The sequence below is a fragment of the Lepus europaeus genome, chromosome 13 (assembly GCF_033115175.1).
Source record: "Lepus europaeus isolate LE1 chromosome 13, mLepTim1.pri, whole genome shotgun sequence".
Taxonomy (NCBI): domain Eukaryota; kingdom Metazoa; phylum Chordata; class Mammalia; order Lagomorpha; family Leporidae; genus Lepus; species Lepus europaeus.
This window is the reverse complement of record NC_084839.1, coordinates 688,446-712,916: the sequence shown is the minus strand read 5'-3', so window position 1 is coordinate 712,916 and position 24,471 is coordinate 688,446. Positions and strand designations below refer to the sequence as shown.

The 24,471-nt window shown below is 50.9% G+C and overlaps 1 protein-coding gene across 2 annotated transcripts in view; it reads left to right on the top strand.

Moving 5' to 3' along the window:
- Positions 1 to 5,893, top strand: part of PXDN (peroxidasin) — a 71,119-nt gene extending 65,226 nt beyond the window's left edge. For both annotated transcript variants that reach the window (XM_062208901.1, XM_062208900.1), the window contains 5 exons: positions 238 to 446; positions 781 to 901; positions 1,104 to 1,233; positions 3,211 to 3,324; positions 3,997 to 5,893. In XM_062208901.1, coding sequence (XP_062064885.1) covers positions 238 to 446; positions 781 to 901; positions 1,104 to 1,233; positions 3,211 to 3,324; positions 3,997 to 4,116 — 694 coding nt within the window. In that variant the 3' untranslated portion in view covers positions 4,117 to 5,893. The remainder of the gene's footprint in view (positions 1 to 237; positions 447 to 780; positions 902 to 1,103; positions 1,234 to 3,210; positions 3,325 to 3,996) is intronic.
- Positions 5,894 to 24,471: the final 18,578 nt, after the last annotated feature.

Genomic DNA, 24,471 nt, shown 5'->3' with positions numbered 1-24,471 from the left:
GGCCCAGCCAGACGCCTGCCCTCGGGTCGGGGTCAGGACGTGTCGCCGTGCCCGCCGGGAGGGCGGGTGCCCCTCCTCATGCCACATTCTGGGCTCTGGGTTCTGCCGGTTGAGAGGGAAACACGAGTCACCTCCAGGTCCGTTTTCAGTTGGTGCTGACAGAGCCCTTGGCGCCTGTGCCACCGGCCGGGGTCCCCGCCGCCCCGACATGACCCTGCCCTCATTCTGTGGCTGCAGGCTGTGGTACGAAAACCCAGGGGTGCTGACCCCTGCCCAGCTGACGCAGGTGAAGCAGACGTCCCTGGCCAGGATCCTGTGCGACAACTCCGACAACATCACCCGCGTGCAGACGGACGTGTTCCGGGTGGCGGAGTTCCCGCACGGTTACACCAGCTGCGAGGACATCCCCAAGGTGGACCTCCGGGTGTGGCAGGACTGCTGTGAAGGTAGGCGTGGTTCCGCCAAGCCCTCTGCTCATCACCTCTGCCCAGTGCGTGAGATGCTTTGTCTCCAGGGTCTTGGGACTGCCTGGTGACCGGTCTGCGGCTCCTCGCTGCGCCAGGCCCAGTGTGGCCACTCAGAGCCCTCGAGGGAATGCCGCCTGCGGTCACCGCTTTGTTCTTCCCTCTGTGGGGTTCCTGCCCGGAGGCCCAAGACCTGCCGGTCGGTGCCAGGTCCTCCTGGGCACTGCCAGGAGTCCTCACAGCTGGCGTCGTGGTGCCATGGGAGCTGCCATGGGCGTTGCCGATGGCTCACACGGCCTCCGCGCTCTGCTTGCAGACTGCAGGACCAGGGGCCAGTTCAACGCATTCTCCTATCACTTCCGTGGCCGCCGGGCCCTGGACTTCAGCTACCAGGACGATGAGCCTTCGCCGAGAGCCAGGCCGCGGGGGGCCCGCAGGTACGAGGGTGGAGGCTGGGCACAGCATCGGGGAGGGGCTGTGCCTCTGGCCCCTTCACTGGGCAGGAGCCTCCCAGGGTTGCAGCCCACGTCCGGCTCAGCCGCCGGTCAGCCGTGGACCCTGTGTACGTGTGCAGCGTCTGTCCCCGGGGAGGGGACGCGGGGGTGACCTCTCACCCCTTCCTCTGCCTCTGGTCCACAGCGTGAAACATGGCCAGCGCCATGGCAACACCACGTCTGCCTCCTACGAGCACAACAAGGGACCGGGGACGAATGACTTCAAAGAATTTGTCCTGGAAATACAGAAGACCATCACAGGCCTCAGGAACCAGGTACTGGCCGCCTGCCAGCCCTGGGGGCGTCCTTGGCATGCCCCTGCCTATGCCGTTCATGGATGGTGCCCGCCCTCAGCTTGGTCTGCACTGGGCCCAGGGAGCCGTGGGCTGTGGGGAAGTTGCTGGAGGGGACTCGGACAGCACAGCATGGGTTGGGGCAGGCAGCATGGACACTAGGCCTGTCCCTCAGGCCCCTCTCCGGAGAGAGATTCCAGGCTTCTCAAGGCGGTGTCTGGGGTCGGTGCTCCCCACATGTGGCTGGAGCCCTCCGAGTATGAGAAGGGCCTGAGGTCTGCCAGAGACTTCGGTCATCCGCCCAGACAGGCCAAGGGGCAGGTGCAGCTGCTCCTCCTGTCCAGAGAGCAGGCTGTTTCCCCAGGCAGCATCAGAGAGGACAATGCGGCCACACCTTGCTCACCTGTGCGTAGCCCTGGGGCGGAGAGAAGTGACGGGCGGGTGAGGGGCCTGTGTGCCCTTTGTTGGTCAGGGAGTGGGATGGGCAGTAGGGGTACAGGACGGTGCTGGTGCCCACCCTGGCATCAGGGAGTCACCCTGGGCACCCAGCCAGCCGTGCTCAGACACCTGCCACGGCCACCCATGTCCATGGTTCTGCCTACCACAGAATGACTGGCAGGGCTGCCCCAGCGTGGGGGGTGGCTGAGTGGGGGCTCCTGGAGCAACTTCCAGGGCTGCCCCAGCGTGGGGCGTGATCAGAGGAGTGGGGGCTCCCAGGGCTGCCCCAGCGTGAGGCGTGGTCAGAGGAGTGGGGGCTCCCAGGGCTGCCCCAGCGTGGGGCGTGATCAGAGGAGTGGGGGCTCCCAGGGCTGCCCCAGCATGGGGCGTGATCAGAGGAGTGGGGGCTCCCAGGGCTGTCCCAGCGTGGGGGGTGACTGAGTGGGGGCTCCCAAGGCGACTTCCCCAGCGGTCGGCCTCACTCAGTTCCGCACAGCCCTGCTCACTCCCTGTTGTCCCGAGGATGCCCTTTGGCCCTGCAGAGGCCCCTGTATCCCCAGGACCCCTTGGGAAGGACAGGCCTGGTGGCCGAGGTTTCAGGAGGCCCCTCCCCGGCATGGTTCCACCGAGAAGGTTCTGCGACATGGGGAAGCAAGTAAGGGTCACACTACAGATCTGAGCAAGCCGTGCAGGAGAGGCGGCTTTTCCCCAACCCCACACTGAGCAGCTGTCGGCGTCCATCCTAGATGACTGCTCTTGGGGGTGGGCGGGGTCAGCGTGGATGCGGAGGCAGGCCTGATGCCTGGTGAGGCCCTCGCTGTCCCCACAGCTCAGAGGGGATTGCGAGAGGAGCTGGGGTGGCTGGCGGAGGTCCATCCATCCATCCCTCACGGAGTTGGGACAGTAAACCCTGGAGGTGTGAGGTCACCTGTCCTCGGCAGTCCAGAGCGGCCCCGCACTGCGCAGGCCCAGGCTGCCTCTTCCTTAGCCCCCATGCTGTGGGGCTGCTGCCTCTAAGGTTACTTCCTGCCCACAGAATTCCAGCCCTGTCGTCTTGGCTGTAGCCCACTCCCCCCGCCCCCAGGACGCAGGGTTGGAGCAGGCCCTGCCCCTGGGCCACCGTCCCTCAAGCCCCACGAGTCACCACAGCCGGCCGCCGGGGAGACTGTGGACCAGGCAGGGGTGTTGTCGGAACTCTGCTGGTGGAGAAAGACCAGGGGTTCGCGGAGGGGAAGCGAGGCCAGCCCCGCGGTGGCGGAATCGCTCGCGCCTTGGCAAACAGCAGAGTGAGCGTCTGGCTTCATCTTTACACTGCCGACTGTACTTTGCCTGCTTCTGACTCGGCACAGGAGCCAACCTGTGCACGAGCTGTGCCACCTCAGTGTGTTCGAGGTTCATCTACAGGTTCCTGAAGTTGGAACGCTATGCACTGTGAGGCCTGAATTCAAGAGAAGAAGTCGTCCGTGCAGAGGCTAACGGTCCCTCCACGGCCACTGAGGACTCTCGTGTACTTTGCTGCAGATAAAGAAGCTCGAGTCGCGGCTCAGCACCACGGAGTGCGTGGACGCCCACGGCGAATCTCACACCAACGGCGCCAAGTGGAACAAAGACGCGTGCACCGCGTGCGAGTGCAGAGTGAGTACAGGGCCGGCCCACACCCCGGGCTGCTCCTGGGGACCAAGAGCCGCCTGCGCTCGGGTCAGGGCTGGTGCTGGCCTCTGCTCCGCCCATGGAAGCACCAGGTGAGGTCCCTGTCACTCCCCACTGCCCGCCAGTGCCAGCTGCACACACAGGGTAGCCAGCCCTGCAAGGCTGACTGGGCAGCAGCTCCTGCCACAGCTCCCTGTGTCGCCCAACAGTGGGGGGTCAGGCCCATGTCCTGCTGCTCGCACAGGCTGGTGGGAATCTTGGGGGAGGACTGGATGGGGGTCTGTGTGCACATCGGATGCCAGCTAAGGGCCTTTCCCTGTGCTGAGGGCGTCCGGGGAGGGCATGTCCGCCTCCCGGGCCTGGCTTGGGCTGGACAGTGGGAGAGACCTGTGTCCCCTGTCCCTTCCCCCTGGTCTCGTCTGTCCTTCTTCCCATGGGAACTGGGGCAAGGCCTGGAGGGACGTGGAGCTCTGGACAGAGGGCGCGGGGCCTTAGCACAGGTCTGTCTACACTGCCAGTCAGCAGGGACGCACTGCCCGTCACCTCCTGAGCCTGGCCTGGAAGCCGCAGCAAGGCAGGGGGTCCTGGCAAGGGTGGTGTCGTGCCGAGCCCAGCCTACCCCAGGGAGTAACGGCTGCCACCGTCTCTCCTCCCCAGGACGGGCAGGTGACCTGCTTCGTGGAAGCTTGCCCACCTGCCCCCTGTGCAGCGCCTGTGAAAGTCAAAGACGTGTGTTGCCCGGTCTGCTCGGAGCAGACAGCCGAGGACGGGCGCTAGGCTGCGGCCGGGCTCCGCGGCCGGGCAGGGAGCTGCAGCCCCATGGAGCCACCCAGAACTCGACATTTCAAGAGGACGTCCAGCTGGTGCCGCTTTGGAGAGCCGTGAGGGAGCATGGGCCCAGCGTGCATGGAGGCGGGCACAGCACACGGGCAGGGGGCAGGCACGCGCCCTTGCACGCGGCCGGTTTCTCAGGTTCTTATTTAATTCTTTTAAAAGGAAAAATTGGTGCTACTATTAAATTACACAGTTAAGTTGTTTAGGCTCCTAAATTGGTTTTTGCCCGCCGACACAGTTCCTTTTTAAACGAAGCGGGGTGGCCCCGGGGGTCAGCTGTGCCTGGCTCTGAGGCCACAGATCCACAGAAATCTGGGCTGCACCACACGCCACGCCTGAAAGGAAAGCTGGTGTCTGGCAAGCAGGACACAGTCTGTGACGAGCGGCGGTCTCCACGGCCACCCAGCTCCCGGCCCCTCCCTGCTACCTGACCTCTCTCCCTCCTGCGTCAGCATTCGGTCATCAGGCGGCCCCTCCCATGCAGCTCCTCGCACACCTGCTCCCAACCTTACTAAGCCACACTTGGACACAATGGCTGTGACCCAGATGGGAGCCCGTCACTGCCCACACCTACGGAGCAGCCGTGCACCGCGGCCCTGGCTCTGTCCTCACCCCTGAGGCTCCGCTTCTGGCCTGAGCCTGTGGAGCAAGGGCGGCTCCCCGGATCCTTGTGACAGGAGGCATCTGAACGTTGGGACTTGCCGCTGTGTGAGTGTTATCCCTGGACCTCATCTGTGTTTCTTAAACACACGATGCACCTGGTGTTTAGGGTCAGACACGGCAGAAACCTCACTTCTATGCAAAGTAGTGTTAGAATTCGGGGTAGAGCCGCTGTCAGACCTCACGTCTCATTCCGTTTGACCCGGAGCTTCCATTTTGTCCTAAATACAGCAATTGTGTTCAGAGAAAAGGCCCCTGGACATGCACCTTCCATTCCACACCGTTTACCCAAGCGCTGCTGTGTGCACGGCCCTGTGCAGCCGTCAGTGCCCGCCAGAACTGATGGGGCCCAGCCGGGCAGATGTCCGGAATCGGTGGTACACAGGGTCCGTGTCCTCTCCACGGGAGGCCCCGAGCCTTCATGCACGAGACTGCCAAGGTGTAGGCCAAGTGCCAGCCGGGAGAGCGCCCACAACAGGGTCGTAGCGTTTCACGTACAGAATCCGTCACCTTGCTTCACATCCTCCTATTACTGCGTGGCAATCAAAGCTGGCTGGCGTGTCCCGTTACCTGGGGAGCCTTCTCATGTGTCTGTACAGATGTAGCCGTCAGGCCTCGGAACAGATTCTGCACACCAGGCGGCTTGGCAGCAGAGTACGCTGCTCAGGCATACACGTGGCAGCCGGTTCCGTGTCCTGGGGGCGTGCTGTGGTCTGGTCTTGGAGGCATTGTGCACGTGGCACAGGGCATGGCACACGAGCACCTGTCAGGGGAGCCAACTGGCATCTGCAGTCAAGTCCTGCCAATCAAACCAAAACGTCCCCGGTGTCACCAGTCCGATGTCGGTCTGTGATAGCGACACAGCGGGCATGGCCTGGACAGACTGTCCCTGTAGCCGCCCAGTGAGGCTCGCTGGAACAGGAGGTGTATATATATTGGTTTACTTTCCTATCTGTTGCTGATGCCTTTTTTACGTTCATTGTATGCAGTACCTTACCAAAGAAATGTTTGCACTGTGTAGCAGCGCCCTTCAGTTCAAATAAATGGGTCGCGTTTTCAAGCCGAGGGTGTCTTTCTTCTTCCACTGCAAGCCACCGCCAGGTTTGCGGGGCAGGCTCGGTGCGTGCCGAGAGGCGGCAGGGCCTAGGGGGAAGCCCCGGAGCTGCACCAGCCACTCCCAGGCAGAAAACCAAAGAAGGGTGCTGGTTACACAGCCTCTCCCGGAGCAGCTGGGATGCTCCAGGTGCCGACCGCTTCTCAGCCGGGGCTGGGGTGTGGGCTCTGGGCTGGGGAGAACCCGGGGTGGGGGTCATAGGGAGCCCGCTGCCCCCACTCCTGGGAATCCTGAGGTGGCCTCAGCCATGCCCCAGTCAGATGGGAGGGGTGCAGGGCGCCTGCGGCACACAGGTGTTGTCAAGGGAGGGGTGCCCCCTGGAGCCAGGGACAGGAGCATCCTCCCAGACCTGTGCTGAGTATGGCTCTGCGGCCAGCGGCGTGACTGCACGTGGTAGCGTCTGCCTCCAGGAGCAACCTGCTTCTGTGGGAAATGAGAGGGAACTTGAGGGTCTTCGCAGGGCCTGGGAAAAATAATTGCTGCTTGTGTATGAAAATGGACTGTTTGGACGATTTTAAGAGTATTTTGTTGTGACCTATCACTTCAAGGTTCGGGTGGGAGCTCCGGGGTGCTTCCAGGACCTGACCTGGAGGAGGCAAAGTGGCCTTGGTCTCCCGGGAGGAGTGTAGCCCCCTCGGGGCAGCAGCCCTCTTCCTGCTCTCAGGGAGAGCTGGGATGCTGATGTTTCTGAGCGGCGAGAACAGGACCCTTTGCTTAATGCCGGGTTTGTCAGTGTGAGGAGCTGTGGGTTGGAGGGCTCTGGCCAGAGCAGCCACGAAAGGGCATGTTGGCCCTGAGGCCACAGGAGGCTGGCCAGGCTGTGGGCTTGGTTTAATGTCCTCCAGCCAGTTCCCGCCCTCTTGGTTCCCCCAGTATCGGGCTGACGCCTTTATGCACCAGGTGTTCATGGGAAGATCCAGTTTCCCCCTTGACATGGTGACACGCACACCCCATCCTGCGGTGGTGACAGCTCGCATGTTAGAATTGACACAGTTCTACAAACTGCAGAAGGGCCTGTTTTTGTGTTTGTGGCATCTGCTCAAAATCCCTCCTCAATGACGGAGGCCTTGTCCCCACAACAGGATCCCAGCAGGGGGAAGCAGGTGAAGAGCCAGCCCCGCCCCAGGCCCCTTTCCCGTCTGGAAAGTCTCTTATCCAAGTCACCTTGAAGTCACCTTTCCCACTTAGTCCTGGAAGTCAGCCTAGGAGTCGGGCAGGTATTACCAGAGACCACACTGGTCAGCATAGCAATGCCGATACTGGCTGGGTTTGGTTACCACCGAGGGGAGGGATATTTTCTTCCTTGGCCGCTGGCAGTGGCTATTCACACAGGAACTGGCAACTGCGTGCTTTTCTCCTCCGGAGGCGTGGGGAGCCTTCTGCTTCCATTACATCCCCTTGTCCAAGGTCTAGCAACATCTTTAGTACCGTGGTCATTTTAACATTCATTGTGTTTTACCAAAAGCAGATGTCCCTGGCGGCCACCAGTCCGCTGTGTAAAGCCCAAGTTAAATCGCTGCATGATGTCATGGCCGCACGCTTTCTCGCTCCCCCGCAGCCGTCCGGGTGCACGAGCCGGTGTGCTTGTGTTGTTGTCACTGAACAAAAGCAGCCAGACACACACTGCGCCCTGCAGGACGGCCGCCTGCAGCTGCCGTCCGAGGCAGTTCCTGGAAAACATGGTTTATGTTCTCTCAATTACTGCACCACAGATTAACTCGGAGCTGCCGCTGGCCATCATCTCATCCAGCCGGGACAGCACAGGAAGCGGGGAGAGGACGAGGACATTCCGTGCTCTGGGCAGCGCGTGGCCTGGCTGCCCCCGTGGCCCGCACTTCCCCCATGCAGCCAGGGCAAGAGCACGTGAGGGGGTCTGAGCACTCGGAGGACTGGGATCCATGGCCAAGTCACGTGACCTTCCCTGCGGTTTTTCTCTTCTGCGGTTTATAGGTGCTGGCTCCACCTCCCTCGCGAGCGTGCTGTACAGACCAGGAGTTAATTCTCTTTTTCCTGTCCTGGACAGCTCTGGTTTACAGACCCCTCCCCCTAGTCCCCAGATTAGCCCTGAAAACAGAGCCCAGTTCTCATGTGCACAGGGAAAGGGACGCTGGGTCCCGTGCCTGCTGCCTTCCCTGCCCCAGGTTAAGGCCATGAAGTAGACCGAAATGCCCCCGTCTGACCCAGAACATCTTGAAATTCAGCCGCAGCGGCCAGGATCCCGAGTCCCGCAGAGGCCAAGAATGTGTTTTGAGAGGGCGCACCTGGTCCCACAGCGGCTCTCCAGGTTCCGACCCATTCCGCTCACCCCGGCCTCTGTCCCCAGCAGCCCTTCCTTCCTGGGGCTGGATTCCCGGCCTTGCTGGACACACCTTTCCTGCCTTTGTGTCTGCGCTCGACCTGTCTCCTCTCCTTGTCCTCGTTTGCAGTGTCCCTGCGTCCCCTCTGCCACTCGCCGCCTGTTTGCAGAGGCTGGAGGCTCGTCTGGGCACGTGTCCAGTGCAGGCTGCAGGCCCTGCTGCTCCCGACCACAAGTCGCTGGTACCTTCCCGGCGGCTGAACTCCAGGCCAGACCCGTCTCGCCTCTGCGAGTCTTAGCTTACTTAAAGCTTCCCGGAATCTGACCTCTAATCCCCGTCAATGGCTTCACCAGTTTTTATGGTTAAAATCTGTACTCATGGCCTTAGGGTCACTTACGTGCAGGGCTGCAGCGCTCCACCCCTCACACCAGGTCCCTGGCACGTTGTACACTGGCGCGTGAAAGGAACCGTCCATGCCGTCAGGGGCCCGTGGGCCATGTGGTTTGGCTGTCCATCAGGTTAATGGGGGAAACCAGCCTGTGGCTGTGGCCTGGACACTGAGTGGGTGTGGCCTGCACACATCCTGGGCACACACTGGAATCGGTGTGGCCTGGATGCCTACTAGGTGTGGATGATTCAGCGAATGTGGAATGGATGCTGACTGGGTGTGGACCAGCTGTGGACAGGATGCTGACTGGGTCTGTCCTGGACTCTGACTCCTAAGTGTGGACAGGCAGGTGGGCGTGCACTGGATGCTGACTGGGTGTGGACCAGCTGTGGACAGGATGCTGACTGGGTCTGTCCTGGACTCTTGACTCCTAAGTGTGGACAGGCAGGTGGGCGTGCACTGGATGCTGACTGGGTGTGGACCAGCTGTGGACAGGATGCTGACTGGGTCTGTCCTGGACTCTTGACTCCTAAGTGTGGACAGGCAGGTGGGCGTGCACTGGATGCTGACTGGGTGTGGACCAGCTGTGGACAGGATGCTGACTGGGTCTGTCCTGGACTCTGACTCCTAAGTGTGGACAGGCAGGTGGGCGTGCACTGGATGCTGACTGGGTGTTCAGTGTACATGGGGTGTAGAAAGGATACCGACTGGGTGTGCACTGGATGCTGACTGGGTGTGGACTAGCTGTGGACAGGATGCTGACTGGGTCTGTCCTGGACTCTGACTCCTAAGTGTGGACAGGCAGGTGGGTGTGCACTGCATGATGAGTGTGGACCAGCTGTGGACAGGATGCTGACTGGGTCTGTCCTGGACTCTGACTCCTAAGAGTGGACATGCAGGTGGGTGTGCACTGGATGCTGACTGGGTGTGGACCAGCTGTGGACAGGATGCTGACTGGGTCTGTCCTGGTCTTTGACTCCTAAGAGTGGACAGGCAGGTGGGCGTGCACTGGATGCTGACTGGGTGTGGACCAGCTGTGCACAGGATGCTGACTGGGTCTGTCCTGGACTCTGACTCCTAAGTGTGGACAGGCAGGTGGGCGTGCACTGGATGCTGACTGGGTGTTCAGTGTACATGGGGTGTAGAAAGGATACCGACTGGGTGTGCACTGGATGCTGACTGGGTGTGGACTAGCTGTGGACAGGATGCTGACTGGGTCTGTCCTGGACTCTGACTCCTAAGTGTGGACAGGCAGGTGGGTGTGCACTGCATGATGAGTGTGGACCAGCTGTGGACAGGATGCTGACTGGGTCTGTCCTGGACTCTGACTCCTAAGAGTGGACATGCAGGTGGGTGTGCACTGGATGCTGACTGGGTGTGGACCAGCTGTGGACAGGATGCTGACTGGGTCTGTCCTGGTCTTTGACTCCTAAGAGTGGACAGGCAGGTGGGCGTGCACTGGATGCTGACTGGGTGTGGACCAGCTGTGCACAGGATGCTGACTGGGTCTGTCCTGGACTCTGACTCCTAAGTGTGGACAGGCAGGTGGGCGTGCACTGGATGCTGACTGGGTGTTCAGTGTACATGGGGTGTAGAAAGGATACCAACTGGGTGTGCACTGGATGCTGAAGGGCACAGGGTGTAGACGGAACTGAACGGGTATGCACCGGAAACTGAGGGAATGTGGACTGGTTGCAGACTGGTTGCCAACTGGCTATGGACTAGAAGCTGGGTGTGAGCTGGATGCTAAGGGTCGGACATTGGATACTGGGTATGGATTCATTGCCGAGTTGGACACGGACAGGTTGTGGACTGGCTGCAGATTGGGTGTGCACTGGAGGCTAAGTATAGACTGGAAAGTGAATCAGTATGCACCATATGCTGGTGAGTATGAGGTGGACACACAGGGTGCAGACTGGATACACAGTGTGTATTGGATGCTGAGTGGGTATGGACCGGACTCTAACTAGGTATGACTAGTAACTGAGTACATGTGGACTGGATACTCACTACAGGCTGAGCGGGTGTGCAGTGAATGAGAGGGTGTGGACTGTGTGATGCATATGTGTGGTCTGGGTGCTGACTGGGTGTAGACTGTATAGCAACCAGGTATGGACCACAAACTGGGTGTACAGTGGATGCTGATGATGTGGACTGGGTGTAGACTAGGTTCTAGGTGGATGTGTGCTGCATACTGTTTGGCTGTGGAGGAAACACTGGGTGTGGCCTCATCCCGAATGGGTGTGGACTTGCTGCTGATTAGGTATGGAACAGAAGCTGACTGGGAGTGGACTGTGTGTTCAGTGGGTATGGCCCGGATCCTGACTGACTGTGGACTGTGTGCTAACTCGGTGTGGGCTACATGTTGACTGGGTGTGGATTGTATACTGGTAGAGTGTAGACTAGAAACCCGCTGGCTGTGCACTAAAAGCTTAGTATGTGGTCTGGGTGCTGACTAGGTGTATCCTGGGTGCTGTCTGGGTGTGGCCTGGGCTCTGACTTCATGTTCCCTGGATGTATTCTGACTAGGTATGGATTAGTTAGTGGGTGTGGACTAGATACTGATTATGTGTGGGTGAAATACTGCTGGGTGTGCACTAGGTGAGGACTGGATACAATCCAATGATTGTATACAGTGTGCACTAGGTGAGGGCTGGATACCATCCAATGATTGTATGTAGTGTGCACTAGGTGAGGGCTGGATACCATCCAATGATTGTATGTAGTGTGCACTAGGTGAGGGCTGGATACCATCCAATGATTGTATGTAGTGTGCACTAGGTGAGGGCTGGATACCATCCAATGATTGTATGTAGTGTGCACTAGGTGAGGACTGGATACCATCCAATGATTGTATGTAGTGTGCACTAGGTGAGGGCTGGATACCATCCAATGATTGTATGTAGTGTGCACTAGGTGAGGGCTGGATACCATCCAATGATTGTATGTAGTGTGCACTAGGTGAGGGCTGGATACCATCCAATGATTGTATGTAGTGTGCACTAGGTGAGGGCTGGATACCATCCAATGATTGTATGTAGTGTGCACTAGGTGAGGGCTGGATACCATCCAATGATTGTATGTAGTGTGCACTAGGTGAGGGCTGGATACCATCCAATGATTGTATGTAGTGTGCACTAGGTGAGGGCTGGATACCATCCAATGATTGTATGTAGTGTGCACTAGGTGAGGACTGGATACAATCCAATGATTGTATGTAGTGTGCACTAGGTGAGGACTGGATACAATCCAATGATTGTATGTAGTGTGCACTAGGTGAGGACTGGATGCTGTGTGCGGGCTGAAAGCTGAATGTGTGTGCAGTGGTGTGGAATGGATGATGACCGAGTGTGGATCCAATGCTGACAGGGTATAGCATGTGAGCTGACTGCATGCAGTGTGTGGTCCAGATGCTGATGAGCTGTGCAATGGATGCTTACTGGATGTTCACTGGGTGCTCTCTGTGGACTATATTTTGACAAGGAATGGACTACTTGGTGGATGTGGACTAGATACTGATGGGTGTGGGTGAAATACTGACTGCTATGTGTGCTACATACTGAATAGGTGATTACCTATTGACTGGATGTGGACTACACACTGACTGGTTGTGCAGTACAAACTGACTAGGTGTTCACTAGATGACAGCCAGTGTAGACTGGATGACAGTGGGTATGGTCTGGATGCTGAATGTAGTTGCTGACTGAGTGTGGATTGTATACTAATAGGGTGTGGGCTGAATATCGTTCAGTGTGGCCTAGAGGCCCGCTGGGTGTGGACTGGATTCTGATGAGATACGAACTATATACTGCTTGAATGTGGATGAAATACCAAATGGATGTGGACTGGATGCTGACTAGGTATGCTTGTGATGCTAACTGGGTGTACACTGTACACTGACCAGGGTGGACTATAGGCAAACTTGATATGCACTGGTGCTGCCTGGGTGTGTACTAGGTTCTGTATGGCTCTGAAGGTGGACTGGAAGCAGACTGGGTGTGGGCTGTACATACTGAATGGTTGTAGACTGGATGCTGAGTGGGTATGTAATGGATAAGAGTATGGATTAGATGAGTATATGTGGACTAGTTGCAGACTGGGTGCTGATTGGGTGTGGGTATGGATTGGATGCTGCGAAGGTGTACACTGGATTCTGAGTGGGTGTGACTGTATAGTTACGGCTCTGCGTTCTGTCTTGGTGTGGCCTGAATCCTTCAATGTGGATTGTATGATAAATGGGTATGGACCTACTCCAAGTAGGTATGGATCAGTTACTGAGTAGATATGGACTGGACACTGGTTATGTGTGGATGAAATATTCGCCGGGTGTAGACCAGCCCTTGAATGTATTGGATGGGTACCAGATGCTGACTCGATGTGGACTAGAAGCTGAATGTGTCTGCACTGGATGCTGGTGACTATGGATCCAATGCTGAAAGTCTGTAAACTGATTTAATGTAGTGTATACCAAGGGGGCTGTCCTAGAGACTGACTGGGTATGGTCCAGATGCTGACAGGATGCTCAGTGGAGGCTTACTGGGTGTTCACTGAATACTGCATGTTTGAGTACTAGATTTTGGCTAGGTATGGATTAGCTAGAGTGGATATGATGAGATACTGGTTGGGTGTAGATGAAATATTGACTGGGTATGGGCTCGATACTGAATGGATGTGGATTGTGTGATGAGTGTATGTGGTTTTGATACTGACTAGGTGTGGATGTAGGGCTCACAGGGTGAAGTCTGCAGACTTACTCCGCATATTACATACTGATTGAAGGTATCCAGATGCTGATGGGATGTGCAATGAATGCTGACTTGGTGTTCACTGGATTCTGAGTATGGTCTGTTTTTTTACTATGCACAGATTACTTAGTGGATATGGACTAGGTAGTGGTTGGGTATGGATGAAATACTGACTGGGTGCACTGGATGCCGAGTGAGCATACAATGAATGAGAAGGTGTGGATTGTTTGAGCAGTGTGTATGGTCTTGCTACTTATTGGTTGTGGACTTGGTGGGGGTGCAGACTGTGTTGTGCACTGGGAAGGGACTGGAGATGTGTACTGGATGCTGCTTAGGTATGGATTACTCAGAGGACGTGGAATGTCTAGTGACTGGTTGCAGGTGAAATGCTGACTGGGGTGGCCCGCATACCCAATGTGTGTGTGGACTAGATACTGACTAGGTAGATTGGATTAAGATGGCAGGATAGGGAGGGAGCTTATTGCTCTAGTCTAGAAGGTAGATTTAAGAAAAGTAGAGAGAATGCAGTCTAATGGAAAAGTTAGGATAAAAACTCCACACAAGTTAGAGGGACACTGTGGACCTGTGTGGAGGGCATGGACACGCACAATTCAGGACCTCAGCAGTCCAGAACCTCAGCACCCGCTTTGGAGTGAGGCAAGACCAGTCTGCAGCAGCCCAAGCTACTGGCAATAAGGATGCAGGAAGATCCTGGTGGGAATCCAGCTTAGAAACCTCTGGGAGACAGTGTACCTGCCAACCTACAGGGGGAAGAAAAGGTGGGCTCGTTTCTCCCTCCCTGACCAGCCTGCAACCAGTGTCTTGTAACAAGCAGATAGAGGGTAGGTGCCATTTTGAACATATGTAACAGCTGCTCCAGCTCATGTCCATGTGCCCAGCAACCAGTGGAGTGGAGACACCCACGTCTGGCAGGGGGAACTGACAGGGGGCTAGGTAATCATGACTGTAGGAAGCTTGAGTGCCAGGACTGTAAAAATACTGTGGCCGCATGGGAGGCCTCAGTGTGGCTGAGACTTTGGGCAGTCACTGAGGGAGGCTGCACACAATCAGAGGTCCCTGATTTCCTGATGAAGGTCATTGCTGAGGGATCTGTGCTTACACCAGGGAATGCACAGAAACTTTGTGTGGTTCTTGTGGAAGTGTGGATGAGTATTACACCCACTGGGGCTAGTGCCCAAGGAACTGGTCTCCTTTGAAGGGGGCAGGGAGGGGGTAAGCTGAGATTACACCAATAGCACTGAACAAACCTCTCCTCTGATTAAAAATAAAGAAAGAGGAGATTTACCACACCTAACCTGGGTGTTACCTTGGACACTCACTTCACCCTGGAGCACTGAACAACTCCCCCTGTCCACACCCACTACATGCCTCTAGGTATTCACTGAAAAAGCAGACACTCCACTAAACCACAGAGGTATAGTCCAAAGATAAAAGCCGGCACATGGGAAAAACAAAGAAGAAAGCAATGAGTATCTCCACAAATACTGAATATTAAATGCAGCAATTCAAGAAACAAGAATAAAGAACACAGCATGACACTCCCAAAATAAAACAACACTTAGATACTAGATTGTGAAGATGAAGAGATTGAATAAATGCAAGAAATTAAAAAAATCGATTGTAGGATTACTTAGAAGTAATCAGAAGCAAATCCACAAATTATGAAATCTGTACATGACATGAAAGAAAATTGCTCCCACAACATTGAGATCTTAAAGAAAAATTGAAATAAAATCTTGGAAATGAAGAATTCAGTAGAACAAACAAAAAATGCAGTGGAAAGCCTTAACAACATAATTGATGAAGCAGAAGAAAGACTATCCAACTTAGAAGACAAATCACAAGAAATTTTACAGTCCTACAAAAACAAGAAGAAATGAGGAAACTAAAAAACACTTTTGGAGACCTACAGGGTACTATCATATGACTGAACATATGGGTCTTGGGATTTCCTGAAGGCCTGGAAAGAGAGAATTTGAAGGCCTTTTTAATGAAATAATAACAGAAAACTTCCCTAATGAGAAAGAAAGGGACATCCAAGTACAGGAAGCACACAGGACTCCTAATAAACATGACCAGAAAAGATCTTCACCATGACACACTGTTGTCAAACTCTCCACAACAAAACAAAGAAAGATTCTAAAATGTGTATGAGAGAAATGCCAGGTTAGTTTCAGAGGATCTCCAATTAGATTCAGAGTGTACTTCTCATCAGAAACCCTACAGGTTAGGAGAATGATGAGATATACTCCAAGTCTTAAGAGAAAAAAAAAAAAAAGCTATCAACCCAAAATACTGTATCCTGCAAAGCTCTCAGCAAAGCACTTTTCTTTCATGTCATGTACAGATTTCATAATTTGTGGATTTGCTTCTGATTACTTCTAAGTAATCCTACAATAGATTTTTTTTAATTTCTTGCATTTATTCAATCTCTTCATCTTCACAATCTAGTATTTAAGTGTTATTTTATTTTAGGAGTGTCATGTTGTGTTCTTATTCTTGTTTCTTGAATTGCTGCATTTATTATTCATTTATTATTATTGTTATTTCATTTATGAATGAAAATGAAATAAAAACCTTCTATAACAAACAGAAATTGAAAGAATTTGTCACCACCCCTCCAGCCTTACAAAAAATGCTATACACAGAAACAGAAACATCACTATGAAAGAAGGTGAAGGTAGAAAATCTCCCAGTAAGAATATTTATGGGAAAATGGCAGGGCCAAGTTGTTACTTATCAATAGTCAACTTGGATGTAAATGGCCTCAACTCTCCAGTTAGAAGATGCAGACTGGCTGAATGGATTAAAAAACAAAAGCCATCTATTTGCTGCCTACAAGAAACACATCTCACCAACAAATATGCATACAGACTGAAAGTGAAAGAATGGGAAAGATATTCCATGTTAACAGAAACTTAAAAAGAGCTGGCATAGCCATCTTAATATCAGACAAAATAGACTTTAACACAAAAACTTTTGAGACAAAAAAGGGCACTATGTGATGATTAGGGGATCAATTCGACAGGTAGATGTAACTATTATAAATGTATTGCACCTAGTTACAGGGCACCAGGCTATTTAAGAGAAATGTTAAGGGATTTAAAGGGAGACTTAGACTCCAATACAATAGAATTGGGGGACTTCAATACCCACTTTCAACAATGGACAGATCAACCAGACATAAGGAAACAGATTTAATCGACACTATAAACCAAGTGGACCTACCAGATATCTACAGAACTTTCCATCATACAGTCACAGAATACACATTCTTCTCACCAGTGCATGGAACTTTCTATAGGATTGACCACATGCTAGGCAATATGCTAGCAAATATCAGCAAATTCAAAAAAATCAAAATCATTCCATGCATCTTCTCTGACCAAAAGAAATTAAGTCAGAAATCAATAACTTAGGAATCTCTAGATCATATGCAAACACATGGATACTGACCAACATGCTCCTGAATGAATAGTGGGTCATTGAAGAAATCAAGAGAAATTGGCCAGCACCGCAGCTCATTAGGCTAATCCTCCACCTGTGGCACCAGCACATCGGGTTCTAGTACCAGCCGGGGTGCCGGATTGTGTCCCGGTTGCCCCTCTTCCTGTACAGCTCTCTGCTGTGGCCCAGGAGTGCAGTGGAGGATGGCCCAAGTGCTTAGGCCCTGCACCCCATGGGAGACCAGGAGAAGCACCTGGCTTCTGGCTTTGGATCAGCATGGTGCGCCAGCCACAGCATGCCGGACACAGCGGCCATTGAGGGGTGAACCAATGGGAAAAAAAAAAAAAGGAAGATATTTCTCTCTGTCTCTCTCTCTCACTATCCACTCTGTCAAAAAAAAAAAAAAAAAGATAAATCAACACCTTTCTGGAAACAAATGAAGATGACAACACAACATATCAAAACTTATGGGATACACCAAAAGCAGTGTTAAGAGGAAAGCTTATAGCAATTGGTGTGTACATCAGGAAATTAAAAAGGCACTAAATAAATGAGCTATCAATGCATCTCAAGGATCTAGAAAAACAATAGCAAACCAAACCCAAAACTAGTAGAGGAAAAGTAATTAAAATTAGAGAATACACAGAATTGAAAAACAACAACAACAAAAAAAAACAAAAAAAATACAGAAGATCAGCAAAATTAAGAGCTGGTTATTGGGAAAAAATAAAAGACATACCATTGGCCCAACTAATCAAAAAAGGAGGGAGAAGACCCAAGTCAATAAAATTAGAGATGAAAAAGGAAATGTAACAACAGATACCACTGAAATAAAAAAAATCATCAGAAATTACTACAGAGCTGTATGCCAACAAACTGTGAAAACTAGAAGAAATGGATAGATTCCTGGACACATACAACCTACCTAAATTGAACTATGAAGACACAGAAAACCTATAGAGACCCATAACCAAGGCAGAAATTGCATCAGTAATAAAGACCCTCCCAAGAAAGTAGAACCCAGGACTGGATGGCTTCACTCTGAATTCTACCAGACCTTTAAAGAAGAACTAAATCCAATTCTTCTCAAGCTATGCAAAACAATTGAAAGGGAGGGGATCCTCCCAAATTCTTTCTAGTGACACCTTAATTCCTAAACCTGAAAAAGATACAACAGAGAAAGGGAACTACACACCAATCTCTGATGAACATAGATGCAAAAACCTTCAACAAAATACTAGCTAATTGAATCCAACAACACAACAGAAATATCATTCACCTGAACCAAGTGGGATTTATCCCTGATATGCAGGGATGTTTCAACATGCGTGAACCCATCAATGTAATACATCACATTAACAAACTGAAGAAAAAAATATGATTATTTCAATAGATGCAGAGAAAGCATTTGATAAAATATAACACGCTTTCATGATGAAAACTCTAAGCAAACTGGGTATAGAAGGAATACAATCATGGCAACTTATGACAAATCCAAAACCAGTGTCCTATTGAATGGGGAAAAGTTTGAAGCATTCCCATTGAGATCTGGTACCAGACAGGGATGCCCACTCTCACCATTGCTATTCAATATAGTCTTGGAAGTTTTGGTCAGAGCCATTAGGCAGTAAAAAAATCAAAGGGATACAAACTGGAAAGGAGGAAATCAAATTATCCCTATTTGCAGATGACATGATTCTATGTATAGGGGATCCAAAATACTCTACAAAGAGATTATTAGAACTCATAGGAGAGTTTGGTAAAGTAGCAGGATATAAAATTAACACACAAAATTCAACAGCCTTTGTATACAGACAATGCCATGGCTGAGAAAGAACTTCTAAGATCAATCTCATTCACAATAGCTACCAAGAAACTCAAATAACTTGGAATAAATTTAACCAAAGTTGTCAAAGATCTCTATGATGATAATTACAAAGCATTAAAGAAATAGAATAAGATACCAAAAAATGAAAAACATCTTCCATGTTCTTGGATTGGAAGAATCACTATCATCAAAATGTCCATACTACCAAAAGTAATTTACAGATTCAATGTGATACCAATGAAAATATCAAGGACATTCTTCTCAGATATAGAAAAAATTATGCCGAAATTCATATGGAAACACAGGAGACCCTGAATAGTTAAAGCAATCTTCCACAACAAAAACAAAGCTGGAGCCATCACAGTATAAGATTTCAAGGCAAACTAGAAGGCAGTTATAATTAAAACAGCCCAATACTGGTTAAAAAAAAAAAAAAGATGGATATAACAATGGAACAGAATAGAAACACCAGAAAATCCAAGCATCTCCAACCAACTTATCTTTGACAAAAGAGCCAAAATCAATCCCGGAAACAGTCAGTCTCTTCAACAAATGGTGCTGGGGAAACTGGATTTACATAGAAGTATGAAGCAAGACCCCTACCTTACACCCTACACAAAAATCAACTCAAAATGGATTAAAGATCCAAATCTACAATCCAATATCATCATTAGAGAACATTGGGGAAACTCTGCATGACATTGACACAGGCAAAGAGTTCTTGGAAAAGACCCTAGAAGCACATGCAATCAAAGCCAAAATTGACAAATGGGATTACATCAAATTGAGAAGCTTCTGTACTGCAAAAGAAACACTCAGCAAAGTGAAGAGGAAACTGACAGAATGGGAGAAATTATTAGTAAACTATACAACTGATAAAGGATTAATAATGAGAATATATAAAGAGATCAAACTCAACAACAACAAAACTAACTACTCAGTTATTAAATGGGCAAAGGACTTAAACAGATAATTTCAAAAGAGGAAATCCAAATGGCCAACAGACACATGAAAAAACGCTCAGGATCATTAGTCATCAGGGAAATGCAAATCAAAACCACAATGAGGTTCCCAGTTATAATGGATTTCATACAGAAATCAACAAACAACAAATGCCGGTGAGGATGTGGGGAAAAAAGGTGCCCTAATCCATTGTTGGTGGAAATGTAAACTGGTAAAATCACTATGGAAGACATTTTTGAGGTACCTCAGGAATCTGAATATAGAGCTATCATATGACCCAGCCATCCCACTACTGGGAATTTACCCAAGGGAAAAAAATCAGCATATGAAAGAGTTATCTGTAACCCCCCATGTTTATTGCAGCTCAATTCACAATAACTAAGACATGGAGTCAACCTAAATGCCCGTCAACTGGAGACTGGATAAAGACATTATGGGATATATACTTATGGAATACTACACTGCAGTAAAAAAAAACAAAAAACAAAATCTGGTCATTTGCAACAAAATGGATGAAACTGGGAAACATCATACTTAGTGAAATAAGCCAGTCCTGAAAGGACAAATACCAAATGTTCTTCCTGGCCTGTGATAACTAATAGAGCACCTAAAAGGAAATCTGTAATTGACACTTTGAGAAGCAATGACCTTGAACAGCCCTTGTTTTGACTGTTGAGGAATAGTTGTTTTTTTTTCCTTTTCATACTATTTGTTAAACTCTTAACATAGTTAATCGTATTTGCATAGATTTAATCAAAATTGATCTTAGTAAAAAAGAAGAGTGGGAATAAAAAGGAGGAATGAATAATAAGGAGGAAGAGGGGTGGGAGTGTGGGTGGGAGGGCAGGCCCAGTGGGAAGAATCATCATGTTCCTAAAGTTGTAATTATGAAGTTTGTAAATGTAAAGCTGTATTGTTCTGCATACATTCCTATGGACTTACTTCTAAGGGTACAGTTTAAAAATTTGTCATGGGACCCTAAGTCTCCTTAAGCTGGGTGGTAAAAGTAGTATTTTAAGTGTTAAAGTGGGCATATGGATAGGATTAAGTGTTAAAGTAATCATATAAATAGGACTAAGTGTCTGATAATAATATAGAATTAAAAAGGAGTGAATTCTCCAACATGGGAAGCAGTCCATATAGCAGACTCATAGATTAACAATTGCTTTAAGTAGCACTCTGATCTCAGAATCAGCCCTTAATGCATTCTGGTCTTGTTGAAAAGCCCATGAGAGCATTTCAGGCATGGATAGCCAAGAAACTATTTCAAAAATATGTCCTACATGAAAGACCTCTGTGGGTGAGAACCCAGCTGAAAGAAGTGGTCATCAAAAAAGGAGGTACTTTTCTCTGAAGGGAGGAGAGAACTTCTACCTTGCTTAGGGCCTTGTCTAAATACTGATGGAGTTTGTGGATTCAAAAGGCTTCTACAGCCTAGGCAGCTCATGTCTAGATCCTCAGCTGATCACTGACATCATACATAGAATGTTAATTTTTAAATTAACAACAGGAGTCACTGTGCACTAACTTCCATGCAGGACCTCTGTCCTCAAAGAGTTGTATTATGAGAATTAATAGTTGTTCTCAAAGATTTACTTCATTTTATTATATTAAGTGGAGGATATTCTAATGTCTCATAAGTTATAGTTATGTCTAATTGCTCACAAAAGATGTATCCTTCTTGGGCTTTTCTTTAAAGTTAAGTTTTTTAAAAAAAAAAGAATGTTTAAAAAAATCAACTTTGAGACACAATGACTTTGAACAGCCCTTGTCTCGACTGTTGAATTTTTTTTTCATACAACTTGTGGAATACACACCGACTACCGGTGGAGGAAGTGCTGACTGGGTGTTGACTAGAAGACGGCTTTGTACGTACCACATGTCAAGCGGCTATGCAACGAATGAGGTGACAGTGGATGTGGGCTTGATGCTGACTAGATGGGGACTTTGTGTGGGCCACCTGCTGAGCAAGTGTGGCCTGGGTGCTGAATGGGTGTACGATGACTGATGGAAGACTGTGGATTGTATGATGAGTGTGTGGTCTGGATATTGACTGGTTGTACTTGAATGCTGACGACCTGGTGTTGCCAGAGTGCCGAGTGTGTATGGACCGCATGTTTGTGGTCTCGACTGTGGCCTGGGTGACAGTGGATGTGCAATGGATGCCATTCAGACTGAATACAGCCTAGATCCTGAATAGTGTGGCCTGGCTGCTAACTGGGTGTGCGATGAATGAGAAGGTGTGGACTGCATGAGTGTGGTCTTGATACTGACTGGGTGTGGTCTGAGCATACACTGGATGCCAAGTGGATATGAATTACTCCGTGGATGTGGACAGGATACTGATTGGTTGTGGATGAAATGCATGCTCCACTGGGTGTGGCCTACATACTGAATGTGTATGGACTAGCTGCTGACTGGGTGTGGGCTAGATACTGAGTAGCTGTGGACTAGTTGCTACTGTGTGTCCACTTACCTTTGGGTGTGGACTCTATGCTGGCTGGTTCTTGACCATATTCTGACCAGGTATGACCAGTAACTCACTAGAGTTACTGAGTGAACATGACTAGACACTGATGATGTGTCAACTTGAGGCTTATTGGAAATGGACTGGGAGCTGATGTGGATGGTTGCTGAATGGGAAAGGATTAGTTACTGAGTGGATGTGGGCTAGATTCTGATTGTTTGCAGGTGAGATGCTGGCTAGGGGTGGGCTGGATGATGAGCTGGTATAGACTAGCTATTGACTGAGTGTACACTAGACGTGCACTGGACGTTGAATGTGTGTGCATCTGGTGTTGACTGGGTGTGGATCCAATGGTGACAGGTAAACTTAGTGTAGTGTATACTGTCTGGGGGTGTGCTAGAAACTGACAGGATGTTGTCGACATGCTGACGGTGTTCACTGGATTCTCACTAGATGTAGATCACTTAGTGGATATGGTCTGATGACTGGGTGTGGGCTGGATACTGAATGGGCATGACCAGCTGTTGACAGTGTGACCTGGGTGCTGAGTGTTGACGAGAAGCAGACTTTGTGTGAACTACACGTGGATCGGTTGTGCACTGGATGCTGAGTGTGAGATGAATGAGAGGGTGTGGATTGGGTGATGGGTGTGTGTGGTCTTGATGCTGACTGGGTGTGGCCTGCATGCTGAATGTGTGTGGACTAGCTGCCGACTGGGTGTCCACCGGCTGGCTGACCAGGATGGATCAGTTACTGAGTGAATGTGTGATCATTAGATACTAGTCATGTCTAGACTGGATGCTGACTGTGTGTATACCCAAACCTGGGTTTGCAGTAGATGCTGGCTGGGTAGACCCGACTTTGACTAGGTTTGGGTTAGTTACTGAAGGGATATGGACTAGACACGGATTGAGTGTGGATGAATAGTGACAGGGTACGGGCTGGTTGCCGATTTTGTGTCGACAAGATGCGTATATGGATGTGATGCTGAGTATGTGTGCATTAGACGATCACTGGGTGTTGATCCCCTTCTGATTGGGTAGGAACTGCACACTGACTGGGTATGAAAAGGATACTCCCTGGGTGTAGACCGGATGCTGGCTGGGGTGGGCTGGAGTCTGGTTGTGGACCAGTGGCTACGGAGTAGGTCTCGATTGTGTGTTGACTGCATGCTGTGTGTGGACTAAAAGCTGAGTGGGCAAGGACTGGATGCTGAATGGGTGTGGACTGGCCGCTGACTTGGTATTGATCTGATGCTGATTGTGTGCAGACCATGTAGCAGTCAGGTAAGGAAGGGAGGGACTGGATGGATGCTGACTCGGTGTGGCCCAGACGCCAATTCAGTGTGCATGGGATGCTGACTATCTGTGCATTTTCTCTGACTTGGTGTGGCCCAGATTCTGCCTAGATATGGATCGGCTACCGAGTAGGTGTGGACTGGATGCCGTCTAATGTGGAAAAACTGCTGACTGGCTGTAGACTGGATGCTGACCGAGTATGCCCAGGAAAATGCATGGTAAATACAGGGACACACCTGTACTGTGAAGCCGGCTGTCACCCGGGCCTCTCTGGCTGTACCTGGGACATGGGGACCTAAGCTTGAGAAGGGCTCTATGCCTTGTCCTGCATTCAGCATCCCGGTGCCTGTCTGGCAACCTGTACTTCCTGATGTACACGTAGAGGCTGTGTGCATGGGCGTGGGCACAGTGTTCCGGACAGTAGGAGTCACAAGAACTGTGCAGGTATACGTGAACTGGTAGGGAAGTGTGTATAGACAGGCCACAGGCTGAGATGGGTCAAACTTTTGAAAAAAGAAAACTGGAGGATTCACACTATCAGATCTGGAACGTCATTATGAGCTGGGAGATCAAGGGACCAGGCAAGAGGTCCAGATGTCACCCAGGCAGCCGGTTAATCCTTGTGAGAAGTGTGACGGCACTGGAGAAAAGATAAGCTTATCTGCCGGAGCACTGAGACAACTGAACTTACACAGGCGGAAACCCCACCTTATCTTAAACTCCTCTCATACAGAAGTCAAAGCGGACCGAAGCGTACAGCACGCAGCTGCAACACTGCAGAACGAGAGTAGCAGTGGACAAGGGGCCCACAGATACATTTGCCAGAAGCAAGACAGTGACAGTACGAAGTGACAGAACAGGACATAAGGCTCAGCCGTGCTAGGTTCTTGTTCCCCTGCCTCCTTCCGAGAGACCAGTTCAGTCTGCACACACCCTGTATTGTTCCCCTTCCACCCCCTGGACTCTTCCCCAGGCTGGAAGCCAGTGGGCCAAACCTCAAGAACCAGTATGGAGAAGCTCACCTCCTCCTACTGCCCCACGCCCAGCCCCAGCCCACCTGAGCTATGAAA